Source organism: Rattus rattus, chromosome 17 (assembly GCF_011064425.1).
Source record: "Rattus rattus isolate New Zealand chromosome 17, Rrattus_CSIRO_v1, whole genome shotgun sequence".
Classification (NCBI taxonomy): Eukaryota; Metazoa; Chordata; class Mammalia; order Rodentia; family Muridae; genus Rattus; species Rattus rattus.
The window spans coordinates 4,495,571-4,517,192 of record NC_046170.1 but is presented as its reverse complement, the minus strand read 5'-3'; the positions used below and the strand labels follow the sequence as shown (position 1 = coordinate 4,517,192).

At 49.8% G+C, this 21,622-nt stretch overlaps 1 protein-coding gene across 1 annotated transcript; it reads right to left on the bottom strand.

The window, feature by feature from the left end:
- Positions 1–1,304: 1,304 nt before the first annotated feature.
- Mcm5 (minichromosome maintenance complex component 5) lies at positions 1,305–21,307 on the bottom strand. The gene is given in 18 exon segments (XM_032888003.1): positions 1,305–2,210; positions 2,989–3,116; positions 4,389–4,531; positions 6,348–6,476; positions 7,453–7,565; positions 8,712–8,888; positions 9,152–9,217; positions 9,509–9,652; positions 10,807–10,918; positions 12,100–12,271; positions 14,494–14,660; positions 16,121–16,276; positions 17,665–17,837; positions 20,414–20,500; positions 20,502–20,543; positions 20,629–20,755; positions 20,959–21,133; positions 21,247–21,307. Coding segments are annotated over 17 exon segments (2,205 nt in total). The 5' UTR covers positions 21,126–21,133; positions 21,247–21,307; the 3' UTR covers positions 1,305–2,108.
- Positions 21,308–21,622: the final 315 nt, after the last annotated feature.

Below are 21,622 nucleotides of genomic sequence, written 5' to 3'. Positions count from 1 at the left end.
TTGTTTTTGAAACAGGACCAACCTCCTGAATCCCAACTTGTAGCCTTGAACACTTTGAAACTGAGTTCAACCTTGAACTCTCCTGATCCTCCTGCTTCTACCTCCTAAATATTGAATGGAGTTACAGGGATGCTAACTCCATGTCTGGCTGTAGTGTTCACTGTACATTAAGACTTCCATGGTGGCTGGAGTGACCAGTGTCTGGGATTCCCAACAGCTTCTGTCGTTAACAGTTAGAGTTTTGCCAGAAATCCCCGACAAGATATACACCACAGTAGCCTCCTCCCACTGTAGTCTATGTCAGACAATATGTGATGGCAGATGCAGCAGTGCGCAGGAGCTAACAAGCCACTGTAGCCCATTTGTGTCCACGCCAATCCTGTCACTGCATGACACGAGTATATGACTAAGGACAAATATTTAAGCTGAAAGACCAACCAGGGGATACGAAATGTCTATATCTTGGGCAAGGTATACACCAGGAGGCCCAAGCATACCAAGGTAAAAACAGTGACAAGCTGCTGGCAGGGAAGCAATGAAAGCCAGTTCCTCTTAGCATACAAGGCACAGGGCTGATGATGTCCCTGGCTGAGTCCTCAGAGCACTGCTTCAAATCCTGCTTATCTCAGAGACTCATGTTCCCATAAGCAGGGAGGGGAGGAGGGGAAAGTGGGTGTCCTAAGACTCTCTTGGCCAGACTTGCAGGGCTACAGTAACTTGGCTGCAAGAGCTCAGGACAGTGTCTTGTAGAAGCAAAGGTTAGGATCCATTTCAGATTCAGAGACCAACCAATCCCGTTCCTAAGTATCCTCCTGGGCATTTATTGTTCCCCTTCTGCTGCACACCCTGAGCACTGCCCGCGTCCCTGCAAGCTAAGCTCGTCATGTCCCTTAGCACTGTGCCCACCAACCATCCTCTACCAAGAAATAGGTGTCACACCAGTGTCTCCCACTCAACTAACCACTCCTGCAGGCTAGCATGTCCATGCGTCCTACACTCAAGAAGGATAAAATGTTCCTAACAAGCCCGCCTGCCAGACAAGCACACGCCATTCCAAGTTTGCAGCGCAATCAAAAAGATCCGGCTGTGACCACTCTCCAGGAGCAAGCACAGCTCTAGGAGGGAGTGAGAAGCAAACACCACAAGCAGCAGCGGTTTCAGCACAGGACGTCAGCTATGAGAAAGAAGGCCTGTGTACGTACTTCCTATTCTGACGCCTTCCCCTACTGCTGCTTTACTGTTGGTGACTGGAGTGCTTTTCAGCACTAGTACGCTCAGTTCATTTGACACTTCCCACTTATAAATGTACTTTAAATAACGAACACTTTATTTCACTGACCTTTCCCTCATCTTGTAAATCCTAGAAGCATGGTTTTTGGCATTTGGCAATACAAAGTGCTGGGGTACCTTCAACAGTGTTGTCACTAGTACCTCCTGCCGTGCTGACGCCGGGGAAGGGCCTACAGCTCCTTCACTGATAACCCTGAGGTCTGGTCCCTCCCCCAGTGATACACAGCACTGAGGCCCGCTTGCTGTAAAGAAAGTCCTGGAGACTTTCTCCATTGCGGCCTGCTTGACAGCCAATCACTCACTGAGCTCATATTCATCAAATTTGTTTGCAGATTAGGAAACTGAGGCACAGATAGCGAGATTAATGATCCAGTTCTCATATAGGTGCTGCTGGGGGGCTGCGTGAGTCAACCTTAGACTTCGCACAGCACTACTGTGGTATTGGCTCCGCTGTCCTTAGCAACCAGGGACTCACGCACTTTATTTCCTCTGTACAAACGAAGAAGCTTGACAGTCAGTGGCCCGGGAGCCAACATACAGACCGGTCTACCTCCAGAGCCTGTTCCTGCTCCAGACTCATCCTGTCATGGAGGCAGACAGGGACTAGGCACCCAGACCAGAGAGAGCCCTCAGACACCCAAACACAGTACATGAGGCCAACAACCAGAGAACATTTCCAGGAGCTGCAGCTGTGCGGCATACAGCAGTCTGAGGCAGGGGGGAGGGCAGAAGGAGGCTTGTGGTAGCGAGGACACTGAGTAGAGGTGGGTGGGGCAGCTTCCCAGGTCTGAGGTTGATGGGCAGTTGATGGGCGGAGCTCACTTGAGGCGGTAGAGCACCTTGCGCTGCATGCGGTGCTGGATCTCCCCCCTGCGCAGCATGAGCTGCAGCACCTTCCGGATGGCATGCTCCGGATACTTCTGTAGGAGGGAGCACAAGACAGATGCACGGGTGTATCGCTATGACCCAAGGGAGCTGATACAGCCCGGGATCATAGACAACTTCACAGCAGACAAAAACATTCACCTTCATTCTCGACTCATGCACCTAGCATTAGGAACAATCTCACTTTACAGAGGAAGAGAGCAGGCACAGACTGTCACTTGTTTGGGTCATATAGCAATTAAATGAGCTAGGACTTAAGTCCCTGTGGCCCTTAAAAAAAAACACTTTCTCCAGCCCCAGCCTCAGTTAATACTAGTCTCTTATAGAAGGCCAATACTCATTATTACATAATTTACTTCCACAAGGAAACTGAGAGGATACACAGGAAAGGAAACACAAAACAGAAACCAGAGTTATCCTCATGATTTTAAAGGGCACAGGCTCCTCCTGACACCCCAGTCTCTCCTCTGCATGGGATCAGCAGCCCCCTCTCCAATGGGCTACAAGGCTCACTCATTTGGTTTTGGGCATCCCTACCCTATAACGATCCAAATAAGGGAAAATCTTAAGAGATGGGAAAACAGGCATTGGTTTCTGCAGACCTAGCTTCCTCCTTTCCCTATAGCCAACCTCAACTGTAGACTGTAGCCGTTCCTACAAAAGGAACGGTGGCTCAAACATCTCATCCCAGCACCCCTCTGCTGAGCACAGAACACTGTATGTGGTGGCTGAGTGGGAAGCAGACTATGAGAACCAGCAGGACCCCTGTATACCCTGGGCCAGGGCTGTGGACCCAGGGTTAAGGAGGCTCACCTGTTTGGTGAAATCCTGGACAATGCTGTGTTCAGACACCTGGGAGCCGATAGCAAAACGGCGCTTGAGTTGCTTCTCAATGCGACTCAGCATCTCCTGGTCCTCCTGGGTAGTGAAGCCTTCCACCCCTGTGAGAGTGCAATAGGGAAACTGGGTGCTAGAAACCCCAGTCCATCCATGTTGGAAGGGCCAGAAAGATGACAGCCTCTGACTAGAGTGGCCTGAACCCAGCCCCGGAGAAAATTAAAGACAGAACACGGTGTGAGAGTGGAGGCCTCACCAGAAAAGTGAAAATCAAGTAATATGGGGAAGAGAGCTCTAGGCAGAGGGAAAGGTAACAGAGGCCATGCAACAGGCACAGAGATGGGGTAACCATGGTAACTAAGAGTCAAGTGCCATGAGACCCTATGGGCTACACATACCAAGACAACAGAAACAGCCACAGCACAGAAAAAAAACCTGAAGGAAGCAGTTTTTATTTGGCTGAGTTTGAGGAACGGTGTCATTGTACAGCCCTGGTTGGCCTCACACCTCAAACTCAAGACATTCTTCTGCCTCTGCCACAACCATGCCCATTGGAAACAAAGTTCTGAGTTCAAGAGAGCTAGGAGGGAGGGCAAACAGGGCCCTCTAGAATACAAATCTGAGAGACATCATCCAGCAGAAGCCCTGGGTAAGCAGGAGCTGTACAACACACCAAATAAGAGAGAGAACCACTCCTTCTCCAACACACCTGCCCAGCTGTCACAGCCCTCTCCATTCCTTCCATTCACTACCTATACCTCTTCACCTATCCCACCAGAAAGGTCAGGAAGCCTATGGAACGGGTAGGACAAGAACCTTGGGAACCACGTGCTTATAGCTCTGACATCTAGACCGCGACTGGCAAGTGCTGAGCCAGAGTTCCTGTCAGATGAGGGTGAAGGTGTCTAAAGAGGCTGGCATGTCACTGGTCTCAGGACTGGCTGAAAACAGGCAGCAGACAGTAAGGCTCAGGGGCCCACAGGCCTGTATTCCACCAGGACTGGTGACCATGACATCACAGAAGTTCTGTCAGTCTCAACTCCATGACAGGAAGAACTGACAGCCTGGGGTACCAGACATGGCTGTCACAAAAAAAAAAAAAAAAAGAGGCCAAAATTGGGAAACTACAATAGTTCTAAGCTCAACAGGAGGGAGGGCTGACAGCCCCTCTACCAGCGACAGGCCTACATTACTTTTAATGGACTGACTTGAGGTCTACAGAGAAGCTCCTTCCCCCTCCAATAGTTAAAACATCCAGGAGAGAAGCAGGGGAAAGGCTATCATCAGAAGCACATCCAGGCAGCATCTGCAGGCCACCAGCTAACTAGATCTCTCTCCAGCCCAGAGTCCAACACCACAGTCCAGCACCTACTCACCCGACAGATTGCCAGACAAAGCGGCGTCCAGCGTGGACACCTGGAAGAGCCTCAGCGCCTCCTCGACGTCGGCCTCCGTGGCAAAGGGCTGCAGTTTCATCTTGCTGAGGGCCTCGGCGATGCGCACGATGGCCTCCAGCTGCCTGTGGGACACAGCACACAGGGCTCAGCCCACACTCCCTCCTCTGACCCTCCAGGAAGAGCCATGGCCATGGTAGTCAGGACTGCAGGGGAGTTTGCTGCCTATCCCAATAATATATCACCCTTTACTCCTTCTACTGAGCCCAATTTTTATTCCAGCACACGCTGCCTGCTGTGGGGCAGTGAAAGACACCCTGGTTCCCAGTTAAAGTTTGAACCCCGGAGACCCTAAAAGGGATGTAGGTGCTTTGCCTGACTTCCAGGAAAGCAGGCCGGTCACTAGCCCACAGCCCTCCATAGATTTGTGACCATCAGCCACGTAAGGGCAACGCCCCACAGGTAGAGGACGTGAAGGTCATGTGACGTGAAGGTCACGTAGGCTCAAGATAGATCTGTTATAATGAGGTGCCTAAAGGCCTGGAGGCTTAGTCAATGAACTTTCCTTCCCAGACACTCCTCCCTGCAGAAGGTATTTAATCCCAGGCCCACTCTGAGAAGTGGGGATGGTTTTACTCACCCACTTTCTACCATGACGATAAATGCCTTGAAACCATGGACTGCCTCTTTTCATGGGATCCAACAGGGAGCCATAGAGAAGCCCTTTGCCTACTCCCAGTGATGGCTACCACCAAGCTCAAGCCCACCACCGACAACCAGCCAAAAACTCTCCCCAGCAGGACCAGCAGGAGCTTCCCCCCCTCTTTCCCCCTCAGCCCCAGGCTAGACCCAGCCCCACGCAGGCCCCCACTCCGTCTCACCCTTCCCCTTTCAGCCCTTCCGCAGCATCCCAGCGGTGCCTAGATGCCTAAGAGCCTGAGAACTGCCAGCCTGGACCCCCGCCCAAGCCAGCTCCAGCTGTGTCCTGCACTCAGACTGCACTTCCCCAACCCCAGAGGTGTCCCCAGGCTTCCAACAGCCCAACACCTGCCCAGCTGCCGTGTGAGCTAAGTCCCCACATCCTGTCTTCACAAGGGGCCTGAGCCCTGCGGTGGAGCAGACACGGGACACCATTAATTCTACTGCCTGCTAAAGGATATTTCCTGACTTTTTGGTCTAGGTGTCTGTGTGTCCAAGATGTGGCCCATACATTCTAATCCATGCATCATCTGAAAATGTCAGCATGTCTTCTTCCCACTGTCTCCCCTGGGGCTCAAACTGTGGAAATGACAGCTGACACTTCTAAAACCATCCAGGGCTGAAAGGTTGGCAAAGGTGAATGTAATGGAGCCCAGGCTGACAGCTCTGAAAAACCACCATGAATTACTACCTACTTCCTAAAGTTTAATCATGAAAATAAACTTCCCACTTAAACTACTCTCTTTGGGTTTCATTATACACAACCAGATCTACTTTGTAACCAATCAATGCTAGAGGTATAATTCAGCCCAGGATGGCCCCAGCTCTTACTAGCTATATTGTCTATAAATAAATGACAACCCTAGTGGAGGAGGCATAAAGAATTGAGACACAGTAAAGATCTGTAGTTTCCCTGTAGTTACACAGCTGATCAGAGGCTAGGACAGAGTCCTCTCCTTTCCTCAGGCTGCCTCTCAAAGAAGGAAGCCAGGCAAAATACAGAAGTGAGGCCTACCCAGGCATCCCTAGCCTCAAATACACACACACACACACACACACACACACACACACACACACACACACACACACACACACACAGAGATAATTAGGAAGCCACAGTACATGATCCCAGAAGCCCATGCCCAACCCACCCACCCCCAGATGCCCACCACGCCCATGTTATGAGAATAGCAGTGACAAAATAGCCCTGCCCTCTGAGGTGAGCCCACTTGCATAGCTCACCGCACTGTGATGGGGATGCTGGAACGACGGTCGCTGTCCCTCTCGTGCTGACGAGCCCCACTCCGCATGATGATGTAGCGGTTCTTCAGCTTCTCTGCTGCCTCTGCTGATAGCCGAGGTCCACACCTCCTGCAGATGGCAGAGTGAACTAGAGTAAGGCCAGAAAGGAATCCGAGGTTGCCCTCACCCTGTTCCCAGGCCTCTATTGGCTCACAAGATGAATGTTCCCAAACACAGCTTTTTGCTCATAATATAACTGGCGAGTCATTTGAAAGAGATTTAAGAAAAATTTGACCTGCCTATCAGCGGGTGTCAGAGATCTACATGGCACATTTCTGAGAAAGTGGAGTAAGAGTCTGAACATTTGTGCAGAAAACTACTCTGGATGCTGGCTGCAGTGTGCTGTCTGGCCACGAGGTGTACAATGTTCTACCAGTCACTGAGGGCCCCACAGACCAGGAGGCCCACCAGGGAGCAGTCTCCAGCTCTTTCACTCTACCTCCCTGATTTAAGAGGATAAGAAAACTGAGGCCCAGAGATAGGATCTCCCCGAAGGCTTCCCAAAGCTCAAACCCACGACAGACACAGGAGCTGTTAACGTCTACTCACTGAGGCAGAAGTGAGACATGCATTAGGGACCCACTCAACTGCTACAACTAACGGTTACCCCTTCTCTGGGGCTTAAACCTTTCAAAGAGAAACCCTGAGAATCTGAATAAGGTTAAGGGCACATCCTCTGGAGCTGTCTGCACTACTTTCTGTGCACAGCCTTGCCCCTCAGCTTTCTAGAACAGACCTATAGGTCATTTATATACGAAGAACAGAAGAAGCACCACGTGCCCCAATGGCAGGCACTGAAATGTACTGAGGAAGGCCTGGTGTGGGAGACGCCAAGAACTTAAACATAAGCCGTGGGAACTGAGGCTCAGAACACTTGAGCAACCTGCCCAAAGCCATCAACGTAAACTCATGGAGGGTCAAAGTGACAGATGGGAATAGAACCAAGTTCAGAACAGGGCTATCAGGTAATCCTGAGTAAGGAACAGAACAGGACTGGGCTTTCCCTCCATCCAAAAAGCCCATGTTGTCATCTCCCAGCACTCACGCTCGGCAGTAAGCAATGAACTTCTTCATCTTGGCAAGGTCGATCTCACCCTCCACAGCCTGTGTCTGTGTCAGTGCACTCACATGCAGAGTGATCACATGTTTGGCCAGCATCTAAGGAGCACAGGGAACACCGGGTCAGCTCACGGGTTTAACAGACAAGATGAAATATGGCAAATGCTTCTGTTCCAGTCCCTTTGGCCTGTCCACCCTCACTGGGGCAAGTATCTAGGCAAGCATGGACACTGGACATGTCCAAGCCAATGGGTCCACTCTGCCACTTCTGTCAGAACAACTAGAAAAGGCTTCCCCATCTTCCTTCCAGGACAGTTACAGCAATAGCTAATCCTGCAAGATATCTGGTCACACTGTGAACCTGAGATTTTTTTTCTTGTGTGGTATGGCTCAGCCCTTTATTCCCAAACAATGAAGGCAAAGTTTGTTTGCAGAAGGAAACACCTATGTTTGAAAGTGATGTCTGAGTGGCGACAAAGTGACGAATCAGGGACAGAGAGGAATATGCCCAAGTCTCACATGAAAAGAGAGAAAAGAAAAGCAAGCTGCTCAAGGGGCGGTCCAGAGAAAAGAACAAGGCAGTTTTAGTGGGACAACTGTGGAAAGACAGAACAAACCAGAGAATGAGGAGGAGTCAGAAGATTAGAACACGTTGCCAAGGTTAGTTTGAGGCCAAGCAGAGCAGCTCAGAGAAGCTGAGAGAAGCCATCGTGAAGGAGTCTGAGGCAGGCAGCCAGAGCTCAGAAAGTGTGCGCCCCTCAGCCTGGCCAACACAGGCTTTGTCTTTACCACCGCAGGCAGCAAATGTCTGAGAACAAAGCCTCCAAAAGGGAAGCAGACAGACAGCTAGTCCAACAACCTAGGTCCTTATGGGCACTACACCTATGGACTTACCAAATTCCATAAGCTATTTTCTTTCAGAAATTTACTAACTAGGGTAGACGGCGAAGCTCAGATTTTTAGCTTCTTGCTTTAAACACACACACACACACAAACACACACACACACACACACACACACACACACACACACACACACACACACACACACACACACAGAGCATCTCCCTCAGTGCATAAGTAGGACTAGGTCTTAGGACTCTAGCTTCCTCTCCAACGCTCCACAAGCCATTAACAAGTCATTTCATACGCTTCCTCTGACCATCAGCATTTCTGTGGCTAACTCTCTTATTCGCCCTCATGACTATGAACCTATCTGTTGTCACCAGCCTAGCCTGAGACATACCATGTCCCTCTCCTCGTTGTGCTCATCTTTGACGATAAAGATCATGTCAAATCGGGACAAGATGGTAGGCATGAAGTCAATATTGTCCTCCCCTTTTGTCTCATCCCATCGGCCAAATACTGAATTGGCTGCAGCCAGAACAGAGCAGCGAGAGTTCAAGGTGGTAGTGATCCCAGCCTGAAATAGAAAGGGGAGTAAATGGACCAAATAACCAGGAATCCTGGAACAGGCTTCCCCATCACATTTGAACATATAAACTCATATAATACATATATGCATATGCACGTATACATGCTTGCACATATGTGCTCTTGCTCCCCCACCCAGTTTCCAGGCCTGTTGCTGCTAGCACAGTCTTGGGCAAAGAGGACTTGGTTACATCCGTCAGAGCAGCCTTAGAAGGACTTAGGATTGCTGAAGGGTGGGTGGCTGCCACTCACCTTGGCAATGGAGATGGTCTGCTGCTCCATAGCCTCGTGGATTGCTACACGGTCATCTTCCCGCATCTGCATTGAAGGGTTTGTCTATCAGAACCCTCACCCAAACAGGGAAGAGGGCAGAAAAATAACGAGCCGCCGCTACCATTCTGTAGTAGACTTCAGGCCAGCCAATAGCAGACAATCACAAGGGCTTGGCTTTCACTCTCCTGAATTTCCAGAGAACCCCAGAGAGGCGAAGCAGCCTATCCTAAGTTCCCCCAGAGTGATGGGTACAAGAACTACATAAAGTCTCTCAGGAGTGGTATCTGCTTCCACACCTGAAGCCACACACTCCACTCCTGTGACTAGAAGACTCACCTTGTCGAACTCGTCAATACAGACAACCCCACCATCAGCCAGAACCATGGCTCCACCTTCCATGATGAAGTTTCGCGATGAGGGGTCCCGTATCACAGAGGCAGTCAAGCCAGCAGCACTGCTGCCTTTCCCAGATGTGTACACCTGAGGGAGACAGGAGGCGTCAGTACTCAGTGCTAGCCCCAAGGGACAAGAGCTCAGAGGGCTGTGACTTATCCACATCACACTGCAAAGCTGACTGAACAGTACAGAACTCAACTGTACCCAGCTGGGCCTCAGCCTTTCCTTCCTTAGAAGGAAAATGGCTCACCTGAGCTACAGCGCATCCCTGAAAAGGATGCCTCTACCCTGAGTCCGTCATCTGTGAAGACCTGTCTGCTACCAACTAACAGACCTTGAAATATATAAATCCTACCTGCGGTGCACGTGAGGCATGCTCAGATCACACTGTGCTAACAAGAATGCCAAGTATTCAATACTTTCATGTAAAAGGCCTGGGATGTACCTCAGTGGTAAAATATTTCCCTAACATGCACAAGATTTGAGGTTTATCTACACTGAAAAAAAGATGCTTATATTGAACTTCAGGCTAAACAGATTATACAAATTAATTCCATCTATTCCTACTTTCTAAATGTGGCTACTCTAATAAACATGACACAACTTACATTGTCAGGCCTTGATATTTCTATGGGACAGAGCCAACGTGGTTAACTTAGCACACCTCCTCTCCATCCAAAACTGCCACTTCCCATTGCACAGCCCACTGGTCGGTCATCACCTCTACCCTCTCCCTGACCTCCCAGACCCAGTTCACCTGGGTCATTAGACACACTGGCCTGAACCTCGTTCTAAAGTTCCCAGCAGTGGGATCTTAGCAAGACACTTCCTCCAAGGCACAACGGAACACTTCACAAGGAGGCAGGTAAATGAGTAAGCCTTGGCAGGCACTTCAGCAAGCAGCTGGTCCTTCTTGATCCCAGCTATTATCATGAGCAGTGTCATTATTTAGCAAATGGGTAAGCTGATGCTCAGAGACTCTAGGCTACCTCTTCCAAGTCCACATGCAGCTACTGCCAGGCTAAGCAGCAAACGAGGCCTGACTCAGTCCAATGCTCGTACCACCCACCCCTACACACACACCCCCTCTGCCATCCTGACCACAGCCAAGATGAATAAGGAAGAAGATCTGGTTGAACCAGATCCCATGCATGTCCAGGAACTAGGCAACTCTACCCTGTAGCCTTCCTCCCTGCTGGGGCACCTACGCTAAGAGAGAGTTGTCCCCAGCCACTCACCCCAATAGGAGAGCACTTCTCCACAAACTTCAGAAGCTGTGACTTGGCTGTGCCAGGGTCCCCCAACATCAGCAGGTTGATATCACCTCGGCGAGTGAGTCCGTCTGGGAGCCTAGAGACAACAGGTAGGTAGAAGACAAAGCAAAAAATCCACTTGAGGGCCATCCTCTGAACGACTCATGGTCTTCTCACCTCAGACTTCCCGATTCTAGGACTGCACGTGTGCATCAGCACTCCTGGCTTCCTGTGAGCTCCTCACCCTCCCCAGAGTCTCAGAACAGGTGGAAATGAGTTTGGCCCAGAAACAAGCTCACCAGTTATCTGGCTCCTAGCCCAACACTGGAGGTGGGGTACATAAGAATGTAACAGAAATGGCACTGAGGGCTGTGTACACTGCAGAGTAGCCACAGGGCAGAATCCAGCCCAACCTGTTACCTAAAGCAAGTCCTTTCGTTCTCTGTGCCTCAGTTTTCCTCATCCACGAAATGAAAACAACACTAACATCCATATACACTGCTAAGAGGACAGGCTAGGCTCAGGACAGATTAGGCACTTACAAGAATGCTCTGAACATACAAAAAGCATATTTAACAGTAGCCACTAGTATAAACTATCACTATCATTGCTTCTCCTGTCTGAGCTTTGTTTTAGAGCTTCAAAGGGACAGAGGAAACCAGGACAGATTAGGCACTTACAAGAATGCTCTGAACAGGGGTTGGGGATTTAGCTCAGTGGTAGAGCGCTTGCCTAGCAAAGCGCAAGGCCCTGGGTTGGTCCCCAGCTCCGAAAAAAAAAAAAAAAAAAGAAAAAAAAAAAAAAAAAAAAAAAAAAGGAAAAAAGGGGGGGGCTGGAGAGATGGCTCAGTGGTTAAGACCTCTTCCAGAGGTCCTGAGTTCAATTCCCATCAACCACATGCTGGCTCACAACAATAGCATTGTTATCTGATGCCCTCTTCTGGTGTGTTTGAAGAACTCGACAGTGTACTCATGTACATAAAATAAATAAATCTTAAAGATTGGGAGGGGAGGGAGGGGAGGGAGGGAGGGAGGGAGGGAGGGAAAGACATGACACCGTCTGAGTATCAGGTATTTCACATGTCTTATTCTTAGAAACTTTGGTTCAGGTGGGGTCTCTCACGCTAGACCACAGAGCCTAGGTCAATAGCTTCCCACGGTGCTCCCCAGTGCCAGCAGGCTGAGGGACCAAGGGATATGGAAGAACCCCTGGTCCTCATCACACAGATGTCCTCCTGGAGCAGCCTTGTCATCAGCACCCTCCCTCCAGACCCCTCACCTCTTTCGGGAACCACCAAAGAGCAGGCAGGCAATGGCCTTCTTCATATCCATGCCCCCAAAGATGGAGGGAGAAATGCTCTTGGAGACAAGCTCATATATGTTGGGGAGGGCAGCCAGGCGACGAAATTCCTCCTCTTCCTGTGGGCTGACAGACCCAGCAAAGCTGCGGCCTAGGACAGGTTGCATAAGTGAGCAAGGGGCATCTCCTCCAGCCTACTGCTGAGACTAGTCTAGATCAAGAGCACCCTGACATGCCGCCAACACACACACCAACTGCTCTCAGCACCAGGACAGTCCCTCAGGAAAGTTAGGGCACGGGGCTGCATCAGTCTTTCAAATCTCAAGGGTCCAGAGAGGAAAAAAGTTCCAAACAGAAGGCCAGGTCACATAGCCCTTGAGGATACTGGAAAGTCTCTCATGACACAAATAGAGAGTCAGTGCAATTGCTCGATCAAAACAGCTTGAGCTGCTGAGGAAAGGAGAAGATAGGACCAAGTGAAGAGGGTGGGACCAAGTGAAGAGGGTGGGACCAAGTGAAGAGGGTGGGACCAAGTGAAGAGGGTGGGACAAGTGAAGAGGGTGGGACCAAGTGAAGAGGGTGGGACCAAGTGAAGAGGGTGGGACCAAGAGAAGAGGGTGGGACAAGTGAAGAGGGTGGGACCAAGTGAAGAGGGTGGGACCAAGTGAAGAGGGTGGGACCAAGTGAAGAGGGTGGGACCAAGTGAAGAGGGTGGGACAAGTGAAGAGGGTGGGACCAAGTGAAGAGGGTGGGACAAGTGAAGAGGAGAGGGGTGGGACAAGTGAAGAGGGTGGGACAAGTGAAGAGGGTGGGACAAGAGGGTGGGACCAGAGGGAGGGTGGGACAAGTGAAGAGGAGAGGTGGGACAAGTGAAGAGGGTGGGACCAAGAAGGGGTGGACAAGTGAAGAAGAGGGTGGGACAAGAGGGTGGGACAAGTGAAGAGGGTGGGACAAAGAGGGTGGGACAAGAGAAGAGGGGGACAAGTGAAGAGGGTGGGACAAGTGAAGAGGGTGGGACAAGTGAAGACGGTGGGACCAAGTGAAGAGGGTGGGACAAGTGAAGAGGGTGGGACAAGTGAAGAGGGTGGGACCAAGTGAAGGACCAAGGAAGAGGGTGGGACCAAGAAGAGGGTGGGACAAGTGAAGAGGGGACAAGTGGGACAAGTGAAGAGGGTGGGACAAGTGAAGAGGGTGGGACAAGTGAAGAGGGTGGGACCAAGTGAAGAGGGTGGGACAAGTGAAGAGGGTGGGACAAGGAAGACAAGTGGGGGACCAAGAGGGTGAAAGAGGGTGGGGACCAAGTGAAGAGGGTGGGACAAGTGAAGAGGGTGGGACCAAGTGAAGAGGGCTTAAAAAAAAAACCCAGAGAAAACAGTGGGACTCAGAGCAGGGAGGTAAGAAGTGGCCATAAAAGTAGAGCAGCCAAGCAGCTTGCTTACTGGGTGAGGGGATTTAAAAAACAACATAGGGAACTGAGGAGGATCTGGAGGATTTGCTAAGCAAGGGGAGGGAAGGCTAAAGAGCCGCTTTCAGGAGATGGGAAATGCATGAAGTGATATGGCAAGTCAGGAAGGGGCCACATCTGGAATATGGCCAGATGAACCCGTAGCTATTCCAGTTTTAACCAAGGGAGCTAGCTCCTACCAACACGAAATATGGACACAGTACTAGAACTCCATCACTCTAGACCAGAGGTAGGGATCATTCCTCAAGGTGGCTCCCACTGCCCCTGGATTTAAGCATGAGATCTCTGCTCCATCTCATTGAGGCTCTTTACTTGACCCCCACCACTCGACCCTGTCACTTGCACCCCCACCCCCACCCGCCCTGAGTTCCCACCAGTTCTCCTTTATACTTGAAAGGACCTCCCTCACACCTACACCTTTCAAAGCCATTGCTCACACTCCTGATAGACGAATCCTTCCCACAATGCTCTAGCTCCTTTTCAACACCTCAATGGAATAAAGCAGTTCAATGTCAGATACCTGTCCCTTAGGGGCTCTTTTCCAACTAGATCCTGTCTGCTGATACTTATGCACTTTTTCCTTTCCACCCACCAAGATGCAGCATAGGACACACACCTCATCCCATCTATAGCACCGAGTCATGCAACTCAGTCATGCATTTAGGCAACAACTTAGGGCAGGAGCTACAAACTATACCAGTAAGTAGAAAATTTAGGGCAACAAACTGTTGCTGTAAAAATGAACACCCTAGAATAGGGAATATTGCTAAGTGGTAGAATATTTGTCTAGTGTGGCACGCGCACGCACACACACACACATACACACACAGTACATCCTAACGGTTTGAGCAATTCAAGAATGCCTAGGTTATCACATGAGCAGCTTGTAGAAAGTCAAAGCAACTCACCAGAACCATCTGTGTCTACCTGGATGCCCAGCACCCGGATATAGGAGCTCCGAATGCCCACACCCACTCTGTCCCGGCCCTTGCTGGGGTTCATGCCAAACTTCTTGATGGAATAAATGCCCATGATGGTGACCCTGTTCCCAGGAACAACCTTGTCACACAGGTACCTGGGTAAAGTGCAGGGAAGATAAAGAGCAAATGAGATTCAAGGTGACGGACGGTGTGGTCAGCTCAGTACTTCTACCCTAAGTATCAGTATCATGGTGCTCAGTCCCTGTGTGGTTTAGAGTAAATAAGGGAAACTTTCCCTGCTCCTGCTACCACACATGTCAGCCTTCATAGTTAGCACAGTGTCAGGATGCTGGCCTGACTCTCATTGAACTCAAGAGGTCAGGTGCTGTACTGGCAGAGGTAAGGCATGGTGCCCTTGCCCAGCCTTCAGAAGTCCTAGCTTATTTTAGCAGTGACCAGGCACACTAGGGCAAACTTCCTCCTCAATCCCTTACGGACTACGTGCTAGCGCCACCCTCCCTCCCTTTCTGCCTCCACCATACTCCCTGAGCTCAGCCCAGTCAATATGCCTCTAGTTTTCAGTCATCTCTTTAACAATAAGACGTTAAGCAGTTAAAGTCTCCATGTTTCCCCGGAATCAATGTTGCTTAAAGGACCATAAGGTAGCTGTGTGAATTCAGAAGTCACTGTGCCTCTCTGAGCTTGAAAAGAGGACTCTAACTTGTCTCAGCTGTTGGGAATCAAGCAAGGTAAGCAACAAGCTGAAGGTGTTCTATGTACTATATATATCTATATATACTATATACTATATATCTATATATCAAATCAGTCTCACCAAGGACTGCTCCTGCCACCTACACTGTCCTATTACTTCCTACTCATTCCACGATGCAACCCCCAGTTCTCTGAATATATAAGAGAAGACTCTAGTACAATATACTCAATTGTGTTAAACTCTTGATAATGGCTTTTCAGGCACTCTGAAATCGTCTAGGAAAAAAAAATTGGAACTTAGTATATAGTTTCCCCAAGCTCCTGAGTCTGCAGTTTTGCCAATGATAAAGCTGACAACTGTGGATCCACTCCCCAGCAAGCTTTACATCTGATACTCATCCTCAGGTATATGAGCCCAGGGTAAAAACTCGGGGATCCGTAAGCCTTCGTCTAGGTCATCTTGTAACTATTCAACAAAGGCCCAAACTAGATAGGAACTAGCTCTGCTTCTGGTTATCCAGCTCTGTGCTGGGAGGGACAGAGACTCTCCTGGAAGACACACAGGCCTTAGTTCTACTCATAAGTCATCTGACCTCCCCTAGTTTACAGTACCCATGTAAATAAAGTAGGAGTGGACATGCCTTGCAAACTGTGGGAAACAAAAAATGACAAAGTCAGGGCTCAGCGGTTAAGAGCACTGTCTGCTCTTCCACAGGTCCAGAGTTCAAGTCCCAGCAACCACAACCATCTGTAATGGGATCCGATGCCCTCTTCTGGTGTGTCTGAATACAGCGACAGTGCACTCACATACATGAAATAATGCACCAGACACGGCGAGAGCTTCAGCTTACACTGTCACCAGATGGACATGCACACCAACCCACAGCCCCTGCACACTTACCTGTCACAATACAGCTGCATGTGCCTGGGCATCTCACCATGAGGGACTGCATCAGGCAGTTCCTGCAGTTTCAGGGTCTGGAAGTCCACACACTTGCACTTGTCAGGCATGATGAAATATGGGTCCAGTGGGCACTTTGGGCGCCCAGCCTGATCCCTGGGCGAGGGAAGAAGTGGTCACTAGAGCTACCCTGAGAACCCAAAGGCAGGACTCCACCACTCAGCAGCATTATAAGGCAGAGCTGGGGCCTATCTGGGAAGGCCTAGGAGTTTCCATGGTGCTAGACCCAAAGTCACATCTTCAGGTGTCGTGGCTTCTCCCTTTCACTGAGGTGGCAGTCACTCATTCCCTTATGAGGCCTCTCTCCTCACAGGTGTAGGAGGAGCTCTAGCATCAAATCCCTTACAAACCCTATTCTTAGCCTAATATCGTTTCCGGTGAGATTTTACCACCTCTAGACCATTCTGAGGGTGCAGACTCTGAAGCCGTACAGTAAGTCTATTCAGCAGATACAGGTAAGGACACAGAGCAGTAAACCTAAGCCTCGGGTCAGGATTGAAAAACATCTGCATAGTATAGAGGCATGCAGTAAAAACAGGCAGATTAGCGTGTGCAGACATGTGTGAACCAAAAACAAACATGGGATAAGGGAGGCACCTTTGGTGACAAGGACATGTAAGGAGCCTGAAGCGGTAGGGACACTGTGGCAGCCTGAGGGAAGACCACTTAGGGGAAGGCAAGTGCACTAGAGCAAGGCAGCCGATGGAAGGGCCAACCACTCTGCTCCTTTATAGGGAACAGACTGAGGAGCAGTGAAGGTGGACAGGGGATGGGGCCAGCTACCCTGTGGCAGCAGGTGAGGGCAGGCAACAGCCCAGGACAATGCCAATCTGCCTCAGGCAATACGGAAACGAGAAGAGAAAGCCAAAGCAGCCAAGATGTAAGTAGTCTGTAAGGCCAGAGTCAGCAAACATTTTCCATTAAGAACCATACAGTACACTATTTAAGTCCTATTAACTGGAAGTCCATGCATTCTGCCGCCGTAGTTAACAATGTGCTAAGTATCAAGTAGTATAGCCGTGTTCTTAGGCAGTACAGTGAGCACACTGGGTTAGCCATCCAGTGGCTTTGGAAGATTCCATAAGCCAGTGGCAATGGCACATGCTACCCAACACTCGGGACAGAGAGGCAGGCAGATCTTTCTGAGTTCAAAGCCAGCCTGGACTCAGGCTGAGTGACCTCCAGGATAGCCAGGACTACACAGAGAAACAGTTTCCATATAGACTTAATCCTCTGGACTGCTTCCTCTCCAACCTTGAACTCCACAGAAGCCATGCAGATTATCTAGGTGGGATGAAGTTCAACCACATGAAGGGATACTGGGCTGGGTTTGTTGTTCCTGCCTAACTCAAGGATATAGAGCTATGCCGTCTTTGCCTTAAGGTAAGGTCTCCAACGAGCAGTGCAGGCAGCACTTGCCAGGGTTGCCAGCCTTTCTGCTACTTCAGGTCATTTCCCCCAGAGTCCCTCCTGGCCATACTCACATATTACACTTCCTGGGAAGGGCATAGCCCTCTAGGCCTGGGCGCATGGCGATGTTGGTGAGGGTGTTGTGGCAGCTGCGGCACTGAATGGAGATACGGGTAGCCTTGGCACGGACTGCAGAGGCCGAGATGATGATGCCAGGGATCTTCACCAGGTGTGACATCATGTCTGACTATAACAAAGCCACAGAGAAGCCTGATGACTAAGGGGAAGGAGGAGATATGGGAAGGCTGAGGAATGACATCTTGAGGGCAAGAGCTGGAGGAACTGGCAGTCCTGGCTCACAGTTAGCTCAGAGTTTCCACAGCACCCACCTAATGTGAGGCCACCCGGACACCAGGCTCAGGAGCCTGCCCTGAACAAGCCCTCACTTTCCAGGGCCTTGCAGAACATGGCAAGGAACTGGGAGACAAAGGAAACATGAAACATTTAACAACACAACCAGAAGACTCAAACTCCAGCTCTGACAGTAGCTTCCTGTGCTGTTCCAGAGAACTGACATGGACAGAGGCCCTGGTTCTAGCTCAATTCTGTCACCAACTGCTATGGACATTCTATCAGCCTCGGGCTGAAGTGAGATCAAAGTTTAAACAAACCAGGGATATGTCTACCATGGCAACTTGATCAAGGTGCGAGGTCCCACCCACCACTGCCATCACTATTTCTGTAATGTAAACCCCATTCTAGAGAAGAGTTTCCATAACGGTTCAGGCTTTTCTTTTCCCAGTATGAGATTCCTGAGGAAGTGCCAATTTCTTAGGGGTCCATGTTTTAGTAGGTTTTTTTTTTTGTTTTTTTTTTTTTTTTGAGTTCTTTTTTTCGGAGCTGGGGACCGAACCCAGGGCCTTGCGCTTCCTAGGCAAGCGCTCTACCACTGAGCTAAATCCCCAACCCCCCTGTTTTAGTAGTCTTATAGCTAAAGTATCTCTTGAGAACGTATTCATCTGTTAGGCCATTTAGTCACGCTTTAAATGATCCCCTGAGCCAGGCACAGTGGTGCACACCTTTGATATCACTTTAAAGACAGAGGCAAGTGGATCTGAGTTCAAAGTCAGACGTAGTAAGTTCTAGGACAGCCAGAGCTGCTACATAATGAAACCCTGTTTCAAAACAAAATAAAATAAGACCCTCATCTTTCAGGGATACACACTGTCAGGAGTCAGGTGAAATGACAAGGTGAAATGTTTCAAGAGCTCCAAGGCCTCCTACAGACAGCATGACTGCCCTGTTACTAGTCATTAAGCTGGATGACAAGTCCTCTCCTTTTTAGATTCTGTTATCTTCACTAATAGACAGTGAGACATTCTCACACATCCACTGCTTCCTGTGCCAGCCTCACCAGTCTACAAGACTGGGACAATCTCCTTGCAATTTCTCCAAGTTGGGGCATCTTGGGCTTGATCAGAAAACAAACACATGCACAAGACTGGGGCTCTTAAACTATGAAAGGACTGCAGGGACGCCAGTGATAAGAATGTAGCACACAGCACCAGCATCACCCATGAACATTTCTGCTCGGTATGTCAGACTAGAAGGGAACAAGACCTCTGAACTAACCGACCTCCAGACTGCAAATAATACAGGTGTGCTTCAATCCAACCAAGCAGGATTAACCCCCATCCTCATAAAAAGAGAACGGAAGCAGGGCCAGTGGGATATCTCAGCAACCCCAGGTTATCCTCGGCCCCACCTCCTCTTTACCAACACGCAAACTCAGGGGCTCCAGACACACTGCTTTCTTTCCATGCCTCCAAACAGGCCACCACTGTCACCCCAGTGCCTCTGCACCCACTGTTCCTGAATGCTCTTCCAGGTTTTGACCTGACTGGCTACATATCATTCAATTTCAGTTCCAACAACCCTTCCTCGAAAGTACTGTCAACTCTCCACCCCTCTCAGTAATAGCCACAGTGTCCCCACCCACTTTCTTTTTTTTTTTTTTAATAAAGATGAAAAATATTTCAATGTTATTAAAATGTACACTAAATGTTGATATATAATTGGTTTATTAATTTGTCAAAGCAAAACAGTATGTTTGGTAAATACAAAGAATGATGGAGATGTGTGAAATAAAAATAGGTATATTTGAAAAAGAAACAAATAATATTATTATATATTTACCAAAAAGTAAATCCAAAAACCTATAACACCCTTAATTCTACATATAAATATGCACATATATTTTTTGTTTGCTTCCTTTTTTTTTTTTTTTATTTATTTTTTTATTAACTTGAATATTTCTTATATTCATTTTCAGTGTTATTCCTTTCCCGGTTTCCAGAAACATCCCCTTCCCTCCCCCTTCCTTATGGGTGTTCCTCCCACCTCCCCCATTGCTGCCCTCCCCCGACAGTCTAGTTCACTGGGGTTCAGTCTTAGCAGTACCCAGGGCTTCCCCTTCCACTGTCCCCACCACTTTCTTTTAGTGTTGTTTTGTTTTGTTTTGTAGACATGGTCTCATCTCATATATACCAGGCCTCTACCTCCGCCTCCCAGTTATAGATGGTGTTTACTATTTTTTTTTCGGTCTCCCCAATGGATAGGAACTCACTGTTATTCTCCAAGATTCAACTCTGCCTTCCTTTTAGGACATCGATCCACTGAGATAATTTTACAGGATACAGGCTAAATTAAGTCAAATGTCTCGGTCAGGGTCGCACATCTGGTACTCCAGGCTCTCTGTCTCAGAAGCCTTCTGCACCACACAACGGCCATGCCACCCTGACTAGCCATCCAATAAACTCCTACCTTCAGAATCCGAATGCTAGACGGGCTGGCATCTGACTTGAGCATGACCTGAATGTCCTGGAGCAGCTCATCTCCAGCAGGCCGGGGGCCGGGTCACCTCATCAGCTACCTCCTTGGCAGCCTCCTCAAGCTGAAGAAGAGGAAATGAATGCATCAAGTTGCTGGTGATGGGGCAGGGCCAGGCTCTAGGAGGCTCTGAAATGGGTGCTACTCACCAGCTGCAGGTGCTCGGCTGGCTGTTTATACAAGTAATCAGCCAGTTCCTCGTCAAAACTGGCCAGGTCTTCCATTTCCACCTCGATCCAGTATTCACCCAGGTTGTAATGCCGCTTGAGTTCATCCCTTTAGTGGTCAACAAGGGGGCAGGGAGGCAGGAACCCTCAGCAGCGGTTCACATGCACCCCGGCTTCGGTGCCCACACATGCATCAATGGTCCCACCTCTCTCAAAACACACCTAACTGTAGAGCATTCTATACTTTAGGCCTGAAGAGAGGCTGTCAAGAAAAGGCGTCCCCTTAATAATGACTCACGGACGCTGTCCTACCTGTACTTGAAGGTGAAGCCCGTGCGATCGGTGCCCACTCGGTACTGTCGTAGGAACTCCTTGAAGCGCTTCTGTAGGTGCGACTTGCGAGCCTGGCCCTCTTCCGCCCCGGGGTCGCCACCGAAGCTGTCGCTGTAGAAAATGCCCGGATCGTCAAAGCCCGACATGACTGTACCTGGGTCACGGGAGACAGAAAAGAGAGAGAGCTGAGCAGCCTGGGGCGGCAGGGATGCTCCGTCGCATTTGCCTCTGCCCAGGCTTCCTTAGCAGGTCCTGCAAATCCCTCACCTCACAGAGCCGCGCCACACCAACCTCCACCCTCCTAGAGGAAGCCGACTTTCGCGGGAAAAACCAACCTGGGAGTTCGTCCGCCCCGGTCTCTGCGCTCCTATTGGTTCGTCCGGCCCCGCGGACAGCTATTGGACCGCTCTGCGCCAGTCGAGTCCCGCCTCCAAGGCCGGATTCCCAAGATGATTGGCTAGGGCGTCTTGGTGACGTCACGGACCAACTCTTTCCGGTCTCCATTTTATGAGGCGGGACGTTTTGGCGCGAAACTCCTGAGCTAGAGGGAAGCTGCGACCGTGGCGCTAGCTGAGCAAAGATGGCGCAGAGGCTTGGAAGCTTTGTTCGCGTTTCTTAAGTCTTAGGTCTTACGAGAAAACCT